General features: G+C 32.5%; 1 protein-coding gene across 1 annotated transcript in view; it reads right to left on the bottom strand.

The window, feature by feature from the left end:
• Nucleotides 1–6,103: 6,103 nt before the first annotated feature.
• The window catches only part of LOC115279492 (cyclic nucleotide-binding domain-containing protein 1-like), a 242,790-nt gene continuing 235,618 nt past the window's right edge, over nucleotides 6,104–13,275 (bottom strand). The window contains exon 10 of the mRNA XM_029924032.1: nucleotides 6,104–6,401. Coding sequence (XP_029779892.1) covers nucleotides 6,285–6,401 — 117 coding nt within the window. The 3' untranslated portion in view covers nucleotides 6,104–6,284. The remainder of the gene's footprint in view (nucleotides 6,402–13,275) is intronic.

The following is a 13,275-nucleotide window of genomic DNA, read 5'->3' as shown; positions in this document are numbered from 1 at the left end:
ATTAAGTGTGTGTGTGTCTTTCTGTCTGTCTATCTATCTATCTATCTATCATCTATCTATCTATCTATATCTATATTGATCTATGTATATATATATAAATATCTCAGTTGAGGGATTCACAAAATAAAGGTTGTAAAGTATAACACTATATACCTGAACTATGATAGAGAGGAGTAAAAATTTAGTGCTTATACTTGTTTATTTATTTAAATTTTATTTATTTTTTTAAAGTTCATGTATATTTATTTGTAGAGAGACAGAGATAGTACGAGAGGGGGAGGGACAGAAAGAGAGGAAGACAGAAAATCCCAAGCGGACTCTATGCTGTTAGCACAGAGTTTGTTGCAGGGTTTCAAACCCATGAAATTGTGAGATAATGACCTGAGATAAAACCAAGAGTCAGATGCTTAACCAACTGAGTCATCCAGGCACTCCAATGTAATGGTTTTAGAAGTGACCACCAACTTAATAATATGTTCTATGCATAACATGTTGTATATGAGTGTAATGGTAACCACAAATCAAAAACTGGTAATAGACATGCAAAAAATAAAAGACATCCAAGCATGCCTCAGCAGACAACAACAACAACAACAATAAAACAAGTAACAAAATAACAAAAGGACATACCTACCAACAATTACTTTGAATGTAAATGGGCTAAATGGTCCAATCAAAAGACATAGCATGATGGAATGGATTAAAAAACAAGTCCCACCTATGTGTTGTCTATAAGAGACCCATTCAGACCTATAGACATATGCAGAATGAAAGTAAAGGGATGGGAAATATCATGCAGGGGAGCCTGGGTGGCTCAGTTGGTTGAGCGTCTGACTTCAGCTTAGGTCATGATCTCATGTTCATGGATTTGAGCCCTACATCAGGCTCTGTGCTGACAGCTCAGAGCCTGGAGCCTGTAGTCAGATTCTGAGTCTCCCTCTTTCTCTGACCCTCCCCTGCTCACACTGTCTCTCTCTCTCAAACAAATAAATAAAGCATTAAAAATTTTTAAATAAATTTAAAAAGGAAAATATCATGCAAATGGAAGTGGGAAGAAAGCCAAGGTAGCAATCATTATATCAGACAAAATGGGATTTAAAACAAACACTATAACAAGAGACAAAGAAGGACAATATATAATCATAAAAGGATGATTCAACAAGAAGATATAACAATGGTCAATATTTATGCACCCACATGGGAGCAACAACTACAAAAAGCAGCTATTGACAAACATAAAGGGGCACCAGGGTGGCTCAGCTGGTTGAGCTTCTGACTTCTGCTCAAGTCATGATCTTGCACTTTATGAACTGGAGCCCCACATTGGGCTCCTTTCTGTCACTGCAGAGCCTGCTTTGGATCCTCCATCCCCCCTCCCCCTACTCTGTTTCTCCTCAACTTGTGCTCTTTCTTTCCCTCTCTCTCTCTCTCTCTCTCAAAAATAAATAAAAACACTTAAAAAACAAACAAGGCATAAATTGATAGTAATAGAATAGTAATAGGGGACTTTAACACCCCACTTACATCAATGGATAGTTCAACCAAACAGAAAATCATCTAGCAAACAGTGGCTTTGAATTACAGATAGATCAATAGATCTATTTAGAACATTCTATCCTGAAACAACAGAATACACATTCTTTTCAAGTGCACATGGAACATTCTCCAGAATAGATTACATATTAGTGCAAAAACAAGTCTCAACAAATTCACAAATATCAAAGTCATACCATGCATCTTTTCTGACCAAAATACTATGAAACTAGAAATAAACCACACAAAAGAATTTGGAAAGACCACAAATACATGGTGTTCAATAACATGTTATTACACAATGAATGACTCAATCAAGAAATCAAAGAGGAAATAAAACAATATATGGAAATGAAAATGAAAGTACAATGGTCCAAAATCTTTGAGATGCAATAAAAGCTGTTAAAAGAGGGAAGATTATAGCAATACAGGCTTATTTTAAAAAGCAAGAATAATCTCAAAGAAACAATTAAACATTATACCTATAGGAGATAAAAAAAAAACCCAAGTATAAACAAAACCCAAGACCAAAGGAAGGAAGGAAGGAAATAATAAAAATTAGATTAGAAATAAACAAAATAGAAAGTAAAAAGAAAAAATAATAACACAGATCTTTGAAAAGATCAATAAAATTGATAAATCTTTGGCCAGACTCATCAAAAGGGGGGAAGAGGGGACTCAAAATCAGAAATGTAGAGAAGAAATAAAATTTGACACCTCAGAAATATAAAGGATTATAAGAGAATATGCAAACACCTGGACAATCTAAAAGAAATGGATAAATACCTAGAAATAGATAATTTACCAAACAGAAGCAGGAAGAAATAGAATATTTGAACACTCTGATTACTAGCATAGAAATTGATTCAGTAATAAAAGTACTCCCAACAAAAAGCCAAGACTGAGTGGTTTCACAAGTGAATTCCCCCAAACATTAAAAAAGTTAATATTTATTCTTTTAAAACTATTTTAAAAATAGTAGAGGATGATACGCCTCTAAATTCATTCAATGAGGCCAGCACTACCATGATATTAAAACCAGATAAAGTCACTACCAAAGCGAGAGAGAGAGAGAGAGAGAGAGAGAGAACTACAGGTCAATACCTCTAATGAATACAGAAGTCCTCAACCCAATATTAGCAAACTGAATCCAACAATACATTTAAAAAATCATACACTAAAATTAAGTAAGATTTATTCCTGGGTTACAAGAGTGGCTCAATATTCACAAATTAATCTACATGATACATCACATCAACAAGAGAAAGGATACAAACAAAATGATCATTTCAATAGATGCAATAGACAAAGTACAACTTTGACATTTTACAGTGTAAATGTATTCATGATAAAAACCCTCAGCAAAGTAGTTTTAGAAGGCACACACCTCAGTACAATAAAAGCCTTATATGAAAAACCTACAGCAAACATCATTGTTATTTTCAGGCAAGAAAAAAAAGGCATCCAAATTTGTAAGGAATAAGTAAAACTCTCACTATTTGCAGATGACATGAAAACTATAGAAAATTCTAAAGACTCCACCAAAAATGACTAGAACTCATAAATGAATCAAGTAAAGTTGCAGGGTACAAAATCAGTATGCAGAAATCTGTTGCATTTCCATACACTAATGATTAAGTAGCAGGATGAGAACTTAAGAAAACAATTGCACCAAAAAGAATAAAATATCTAGAAATAAACTTAACCAAGAAATTGAAAGACCTGTAATCTGAAAACTAACAACATTGATGAACGAAATTGAAGACGCCACAAACAAATGGAAAGATATTCCATTCTCATGGATTTGAGAACAAATATTTTTAAAATCTCTGTATTATAATATACAGATTTAATGCAATCACTATTAAAATACCAACATCATTTTTCACAGAACTACAGCAAATAATCCAAAAATTTGTATGGAATCACAAAAGACCCTGAATAGCCAAAGGCATCTTGAAAAAGAACAAAACTGAAGGTATCCCAGATTTCTATATATAATACAAAGCTATAGTGATCAAAACAATATGGTACTCCACAAAATAGACACACAGATCAATAGAATGAAACAGAGAAACAAATCCATATTTTTATGGACTATTAATTTTTGACAAAGAAAGGAAAAAGTATCAGTGGGAAAAATACAGTGTCTTCAACAAATGATCTTGAGAAAACTGGCTACATGCAAATGAATAAAACTGGACCATTTTTTAACATCATAAACAAAAATAAACTTGAAATTGATTAGTCTTTGATGTGAGAACTGCAACCATAAAAATCCTAGAAGAAAGTGCAGACAGTATTTGAAATCAACTGTAGAAATATTTTAAAAATTTTATTAATTTTTAAAAGAAAATTAATTTATTTTGACAGAGAGAGAGAGAGACAAAGTGATCAGGGGAGATAGAATCCCAAGAAGGCTCCATGCTGTTAGCACAGAGGCCAATGTCATGTTCAATCTCATGAACACTGATATCATGACCTGAGCCAAGACCATAATTAAGATGCTTATTACCCAATTGAGCCATCCAGGTGCCCCTGTAGCAATGTTTTTTTAGATATGTCTCATAAGGGAAACAAAAACAAAAATAAATTGTTAGGATTATAAAAAATAAAAAGCTTCTGTACAATGAAGGAAACAAATAAAACTAAAAGGCAACTTATTGAATGGGAGAAAATATTTGCAAATGATACATTTTATAAAGAGTTAGCATCTGATTTATATAAAGAACTTATAAAACTAAACACCAAAAAGCAAATAATCCAATTAAGCAGATAATATGAACAGACATTTCTCCAAAGAAGACTTTTCAGAAGGCCAATGGAAACATGAAAAGATGGTCAACACACTAATCATCAGGGAAATGAAAATTAAAACCACAATGAGATATCACCTCATACCTGTCAGAATGACTAAAATCAAAGACACAAGAAACAACTGTAGTTGAGGATGTGGAGAAAAAGGAAACATCGTGCACTGTTGATGGGAATGCAAACAGGTAAAGTCACTTTGGTAAACAGTATGGAGGCTCCTCAAAAAATTAAAAATATAATTACATTATGATATAGTAATTACCCTACTGAGTATACCCAAAGAATAATAAAACACATTTAAAAAGGTAAAGGTACCCTTATGTTTATGAAACATTATTTACTATAGCCAAAATATGGAAGCAATCCAAGTGTCCATCATTTTGGAAAAAGAAGGTGTTATTATCAACACACACACATACGTACACACACTGGAATATGACTCAGCCCTAAAAAATACTGAAATCTTGTCCCTTGTAATACCATGGATGGATCTGGAGGGTATAATCCTAAGTGAAATAAGTCAGTCAGGGAAAGACAAATACCATATAATTTCACTCATATGTGGAATTTAAGAAACGAAACAAATGAACAACAACAAAAAAAGAGCAGAATGAAAAAACAGACTGTTAACTATAGGGAACTAACTGATGGTACCAGGTGAGTGGTGGGAGGGGGAAATGGGTGAAATAGGTGAAGGTGATTAAGAGTACATTTTTCATGAGAGCATTGAATAATGTATGATTTGTTGAATCACTATATTGTTTACCTGAAACTAATATAACATTGCATGTTAATTATACTGGAATTAAAAAATAATAAAAGTTATGATGATAAAGCCTATGAAATAATAGTTTATTGCTATCTTACACTTGTTTGGAAAGCACAGCCTATTTTCTATGTATTTTATAGTATATATAAGATGCTTTGTCCATTTGGGCTTTTATAACAAAATCATTTTGTTATAAATTTTCAATCATTTTGAAAAGTTATACAGCTATAAACTTTTAAATAGGCTATTTTAGGATCATGTGCAATTTTGCCTTTGTGAATTTGTAAATATATTAAGTAAAATTCTATTTGCATATATTGTGGTTTGAATGTATGTGTTCCTCCAAAATTCATATGTTGAAATCCTAATGCACAATGTGTTGGCATTAGGAAGTGTGGGCGTTAGAGGATGCCTAAGTCATGAGAGTAGAGCCTTTATGAAAGGGATTTGTGCTCTTATAAAAGAGATTCTAGAAAGCTCCCTAGCTGTTTCCACCACATGGGCACAGAAGAAGATGAGGGCTATGGACAGAAAAAGGATCCTCACTGGAACACAACCATACTGGTATCTTGATCTTGGATTTCCCAGCCTCCAGCACTGTGAGAAATAAATGTCTCTTGTCAATAAGCCACCCAGTATGTAGACTTTTGTTATAAAAGCCCAAATGGACAAAGCATCTTATATATACTATAAAATACATAGAAAATAGGCTGTGCTTTGCAAACAAGTGTAAGATAGCAATAAAACTATTATTTCATAGGCTTTAAAAAGCAAAACTAAGCTTCCCATTTTTGTTTGTTTTATACTTATTTAATGAACTAAAGCATGGTATGTAATTTAAATATGCTAATTTAGGACTCAGATGTCAGAAATTTTATTTTAAAAATTTTGGTCCTCTAAAAACTGTTTGGAAGATATTATCTCCTTTTATGTTACAGGACCCTAATAAATAGAAATTAGCAAAAAAAAAAAAGAATAAAAAAGAAATTCAGTTGTCCAATATAAATATATTAGTAGGAATTTATACCAACTAATTAGTAGGAAGCTGGTCTGCAGGAAGAAATAGAATTGTAAGGTAACTAGACAGACCATTATAGTGATTCCAAGTTAGTAACAAAAGCAATTAATAATCCATGCTGAAATCCCCATTTCCTACGAGTTGACATTTTTAATAACTGATTAGAGTATTCTTGAGATTCCTAGGAATGCTGGTCCAGCGATGGTCCCATTTTCCAAAGCCTGGAATAATTCCATTATAATACAAGGAGTTTTTCATTGTTTTATCCTAGAAAGAAAAGATTATTAAAAGTAATTAATCTTATCATCCCTAATCTTTGAAACTTATAGTATAATGAATAGTATGAATTCCATAGAAATTCATACAGTAAAACTCATACAACAAAAATAGCTTTTTAAAAAAACTTTAAAGATAGAATTTTACCTAAGCAAATATATAAAAATATATTTTATACACAATTTTCTGTTAAATAAAACTCAATATTCATATCTATACATTATTTCTTAATGGGGCTATATATTTAAGTTTAAAAAAGATTTGAGGAGATATTATAACTTTTAATTTATAAAACATGTTTTTTTCTGAGATCCTTAAATTCTATGTATTGTCATTTAGTTTATTCTCCCATTACTGCTAGAAGGCAGATAGCAAGGAATGATATGCCCCATTATTTTCATTTGCCAAGATAATATATTCTTACAGAAAATGGAATAGCTTATATTATCATGTAAGTATTTTATGCCTGTCTTTAAAATCCCTTCATGAGTAACTCTCTGTGGTGTCCCTCCTTAGGAGAGGGTTAGACTTCTCAGACGACAGAAGTGGCCATGTAATTTGCTTTGCTCAATACAGAGAGAGAAGACAGGAGGTGTCCCATTCCCAAGAGGAAGCTTCAGACACCACCGAGTGTTTCTTACATGGAGCCTTTTTTGTTCCATGTGAGAGCAACACTGAGGCCAAGTGAAAAGCAGCCATGCAGACAACCTCTGCAGGGCAAGTAGGTAAGAAATAAACCTTTGTTGCTGTGAGTCACTGAGGGCTTGGGGGGTCACTGGTACCATGCCAAAACTTGGCATAATCTGGAGCACAGCATTAATATTTTAAAAACATCTAATTCTACATTTGGTTTTATTCATATTGACTTTACTTATGAAAACAGAATAAATAAAAGCCATGGGGAGTAAGTGATATTTATAAGTAAGTAAGGGGAATGCATTTGTGTTCACTGCCTATTATGTCTCATTAACTCTCACGACAACCCTGAAAGATCGAGAATGTTTGGTTGGTTTTTAGAGAAGGACACTAAGGTAATTTTAATAAACAATTTTAGTTGACTTTCAGGACTGATGTGAATAATTACATAACATGTTGCTTAAATATATATAATGATAAAATTAGATTCTTGGGACATGAATATTTTATAGCTATTATTCAAATATCCATAAAGCAGCTGTGCAATTTATAATATTCAAGTTGACATTAATTTAATTTGAAAGATCATATAGTAAAACTGAAACATTATTGAGCCTCAGAAATTAAATGTGGTACCTATTGTTGTAGCATAACATTTTGTTTGTTTTTGGTTTAGCTCAGATGCTTATACTATTGTGTGCACACATTTCTTCTTGTGAAGGACTAAAAAACTGTTATTCCCACTTAACATCCTATGATTATTTTCCAGTCAATTGGTACAAAGAAAAAATTACATATTAAAGTCATTAATTTTTTTCATAAAAGTTGGGTAATTGAAATAGTACTAATTAGAAACAGAGAATGAATCTCTAGGAAGTAAACAGATAATAAAAAGTCATAATCCAAATTAGTCAGGATATATTTATATTAATTTTTCCATTAATGTTGAAGGTAGCAAGCGACACTAATATATAGATTGATAGTAAAAATAAGAAATATATGCTATCCTATGAATTGTTTCATTGAGATCTGAACATATGGAACATAGGGAAAAAGTGTTCCATAGATTGAGAAATCCCAAATTAAGGCTTGGAGATGTTAAACAACCTATGAGTCAAAGAGCTCAAAAGTGGTAAAGCCCAGATTTGAATCCAATTCAGTTTTTTTTTTATGTTACAACAAAAATAAAAGTACTAAATATAGCATTATTTTTTTATGTTAATAGTTAAAAAAACTCCAATCTTATGATCTGATAATGATTGAAAAGTAAAAAGGAAGAATGTTGACTAAAAGTATAGCAGAGTGTCAGAGAAATATATAGATATGGAAAATATAAATCATAGAAATCTTTGTTGCTAGAAGCAGATACCAACAGATATAATATTTTAATGGAAATCAGTGTCAAGTTGCTTTATGTTTGTGTCACAATAAAAAATTGAAAGCAAGGAAGACCAATAAAGCCAGGTAAAAGACAATTCAGAGGACAAAGAGAAAATAAAACCAAAATAAAAATACTTTTTAAATAAGGAGTTACTGCATTTTAGCACTAAACATATGACTTTGCAAGCTACTAACTTAAGATGGGATTTTGTAAATTTTGTGGCTCCTATTTCCAAATAAAATAAATCTACTTCTCAGAGTACTGTTAGACACCACTGATGATAAGATAGAGCATACATTTAATAACATGTTGTTGTTGTTGTTTTTTCAGGAAAAAGTAAACTCATTCATTGGCCCTAAATTTAATCTACCATTGAGTAGAAAAAAGTAACAATTATTTTTCTAAGTTAGATTTAATCTAAAACTCCAAAAATTCACACTCTGGACTTATGGCACTCAGATGTCACTTCCATTCTATTCAGAATAGTGTACGTGTTTGGGTCTAATAAATTTAGCCTTTGAAGAAGAATGTCTGATCTCCCTGCATGGTCACAAGTGGCATGCTGTGCTTTAAGCCCACTGGGTGATGCTGACACTTGTGAGACAATGCTGTGGTCGACCCTTTCCTGGTCACCACACAACTGTTCTCTCTGAAGAATGCCATCTCAGTGGGGACAAGTGGGGGAGCTGGCATACATCCTCCATCTTGTGGAACATGTAAAATTCCTATTTCTTTGGAAATATTTCAAGAAGCTCTTCAAATACCCCTCTATTCTTTCAGTGTCCACCAACCACATGGAAACCATTCTCTGTATCTTCTTTCTCTGATTGATCATAAATATTTCCCATTAAACCCAATTATAACACAGTGGAGCTGGGAGTTGGAAAATTGGGTTCTAGCAGCATTCATTTTGGTCTTTTTATTCTTACCAATTTATTTTGTTAGATGTATGTTATGTAAAGGGTAAAGTCTTAAGAATATTCAAAGCTACATTTTGTTGATTTATTGGTTGCTTTTATAGTAGGCTTGGCAATAATAAAGGGTGTTACTACTTATTCAATTTAGGTCATTAAGTTTTCATTAACAAAGACAGAGAAGATGGAAAAATTTTTTTAAATTTACCTTCCTAAAAAGTTAAGGAATAAGAATATAGTCTAAAATGTTTTCATTTGTTTTATGTCTTTATTCTCTCTTTTCTCAATATAGGCATAATATATATAACATTTTATTTACCATTTTAACCCTCTTAAGTGTACAGTTCAGTAGCATTAAGTACCTTGACGTTATTATATAACTATCACCAGTATCCATCCCCAAAAGTTTTTTTATCATCTCAAACTGAAACTGCAACCATCAAACAATATCTTCCTATTCTGCTTACCCTCAAGCCCCAGGTACCCACTATTCTACCTTCTATCTCTGTAAGTCTAAGACAAAATTTCACTATTCCAGGCACTTTATATAAATGGAATCAGGCAATATTGATGTCCTTTTGTGTCTAGCTTATTTCAATTAGCATAATGTCTCCAAGCTTCATTTGTGTTGTCGCATGTATCAGAAAGTGATTCTCTTTTACAGTATTTTTTCTTTTCTGGGTAACATGACCATGTTTAGTGACAACGGTGAGAAAGGAATTAGAATTAATGAGTTTAGTGGACAGTAAATTAAAAAGAGAAATTCTGGAGAGCTAAAAAAGAAACTGCAGAAGCTGATATTACAGTGCTTGTATTTTTTCCATTGCACTAGAAAATTAATTTGAACACATTTCAGCACTTCTTCATTTGCACTGGACATAGAGCTTTTTAAACTTATTGCCTGGTTTGCAAAACTTTTTAACAGCCTCTCTATCCATCCTCGTCTTCCCAAATCTTATGAAAACCAGCAGGTTTCTCTATTAAAAACCTAGTCATGCGAATCATGTAAGAAGATGTCATTGCCATTAAACAATGCAAGGAACAGTGAGGACAAAGACTGCCAAGTTAAACACAGAGGATAAAATCTGTCTGCATATTCCCACACCCTTAAACACGTATTCCAGTGTGAACAGCCTGTCAGGTTTTGATGACAGAACTTGGCCCACCAGGCAATCATTCTCAGAAGGACTTAGCTCTCTCCAGAAACTGCATTTATATCTCCCAGATGATTATGTCTTTTATCAAAAGCAGCAGTTGAAAAATGGTCAAGCTCAGTATCAGAGAAGTGGTCCAGCTATGACGACTAGTTTCACCTTCAGATAAATATGGGAAAGGGTAGGAGAGCAAGGCAGTTGATGGGTTTGGATTCTCAAGAATAACATTAAGCTCATGTAGACAAAGATGGGAAAAAGCAGTGATCATCAGGGGGCAAATGATTTTTTTCTTCAGGAAATTAGCTTTTTTATAAACTTAGCCTATGTTTTTTTATCTTTGAAATATGTGAGGCAAATGTATCAAGTGCATAGCGATCAGGACAAAATTAAAACACACAAACGTCTGCATAATATTATAGCTATATATATGCCTCTATGTGTGAGTTCACTAAAATATGTAGATTCTTTAATAGATGTTTGTGAATCCCACATACACCTTTCTTGCATTACAAGGTTTTGTTATGAAATTTACTTGATTTGCAAATATTTTCTCCCATTTTATAGGTTGGCTTTTCATTTTGTTGATGGTTTCCTTGACTGTGCAGAAGCTTTTTACTTAGATATAGTCCACTTATTTATGTTGTTTAGGTTGTCTTGGTTTTTGTTGTCAAATCCAAAATATCATTGTAAAGATTGACTCAAGGAGCTTACCCTTTATTTCTTCTAGGAATTTCATGGTTCAGATCTTATGTAAAGTCTTTATTCTGTGTTGATTACTAGGTATGGTGTAAGATAGTGGTTGAGGTTCATGGTTTTTACATGTGACTGTCTAGTTTTCCCTACACCGTTTATTGAAAAGCCTGTCTTTTCCTCATTGTATATTCTTGTCTCCTTTGTCATAAATTAACTGAGCATATACATGCAGGCTTATCTCTAGGCCCTCTATTCTGTTTTATTAATCTGTGTGTCTGTTTTAATATCAACATCTACCGTTTTGATTATTATCATTTCATGAAATAGTATGAAATCAAGAAGTGTGATGCTTTGTTCTTTCTCTCAAAGATTGTCTTGATTATTTGGGATCTTTCATATATTTTGAGACTGTTTGGTCTATTTCTGTGAAAATGCTACTGGAATTTTGATAAGAATTGCATTGAGTCTGTAGATTCCTTTGGGTAACATAGACATTTTAACAATTTTAATTCTTCTAGTTTAAATGCAGGAATAGCTCTCCAATTATTTGTATTTTCTGCAGTTTTTTTTTTTCTATCGATGTCTTATCATTTTCAGTGTACAGCTCTTTCAGGTCCTTAGTTTATTTCTAGGTATTCTATTCCTTTCAATGTAATTATAAATGACATGTTTCTGATAGTTCATTATTAGTGTATGCAAATGCATCTGAGTTTTATATACTGATTTTGCATCTTACAAATTTACTGAATTTGTTTATTATTTCTAACAGTTTTTTGGTGGAGTCTTTAGGGTTTTCTGTATATGTCATTGTATCTGCAGATAGAGGTAATTTTAGTTTTCTTTTGCAACTTAGATGCCTTTTATTTCTTTGCAAATCAAATGTATGATCAAATATTCAAAATTATAAAGAAGAACTCAATAATAAAAAACTAATCAGATTAAAAAAGAGCAGGGGAACTGAATAGACATTTTTCCAAAGGAGATATAGCATGTACAATAGCCATATGATAAGATACCAAACATCACTAATCATTAGGAAAGCAAATCAAAACTTCAGTGGGATATCACCACACACCTGTTAGAGTAGCTATCATCAAAAATACAAGGGTTAACAAGTTTTGCAAAGATATGAAGAAAAGTAAATCTTTGAGCATCCTTGGTGGGGATATGAATTGGTTCAATCACTCTGATGAACAATATAGAAATTCCTCACAAAATTAAAAGCAGAACTACCACATGATTGGTGATCTCACCTCCAGGTATATAGCCCAAGGAAATAAAAACAAGATATCAAAGGGATATATGCACTCCCATATTCACTTCAGTATTATTCATAATAGCCAAGACATGGAAACAACTTAACCATCCATCAACAGGCAAGTGGATAAAGAAAATGTGGTATGTATATACAATGGAATATTATTCAGCCATGAAAGAGAAGAAAATCCTGTTATTTGTGACAACATGGATGGACCTCGAGGGCATTAAGCTAAGTGAGATAAGTCAGACAGAGGAAGACAAATACTGTATGATATCATTTATCTGTGAAATATAAAAAAATAATCAAACTGATAGTAGAAAAGTTGTTGACTGGACGGAGGGTCGGAGAAAGAAGGAGAGCTTGGTAAAAGGGTACAAACTTTTAACTATAAGATGAATATATTCTGAAGATTCATGTATAACATGCCAACTGCAGTTGACAACACTGTACTGTATAATTGTCATAGGCTAAAAGAGCAGAACTTAAATGTTCTCTCATACACACAAAAACATAAATATGTGAGGGGATGGGAATGATAACTAGATAGGGGGATTCCTTCATAATGTATATATACATATATCAAATCACCATGATATACATTTTAAATATCTTAAACTTTATGTGTCAATTATACCTCAATAATGTTGAAACAAAAAATATTAGAAATGTGAAGACTACCCAGTAGACTTAGTCTCCTGCTACAATTACCAGTCCACATATAATCCTGACTTTATAAAGTGGTACCTACCAACTTTGTGACTTTTGTTGGTTACATGGGTATCGCAGTACCTCATGAGGATGAGAAGAGAAAGACTTTTGTTGTCAT

The sequence above is a fragment of the Suricata suricatta genome, chromosome 15 (assembly GCF_006229205.1).
Source record: "Suricata suricatta isolate VVHF042 chromosome 15, meerkat_22Aug2017_6uvM2_HiC, whole genome shotgun sequence".
NCBI lineage: Eukaryota > Metazoa > Chordata > Mammalia > Carnivora > Herpestidae > Suricata > Suricata suricatta.
The sequence above is the reverse complement of the archived record's forward strand: the minus strand, read 5'-3'. Positions and strand labels throughout refer to the sequence as shown.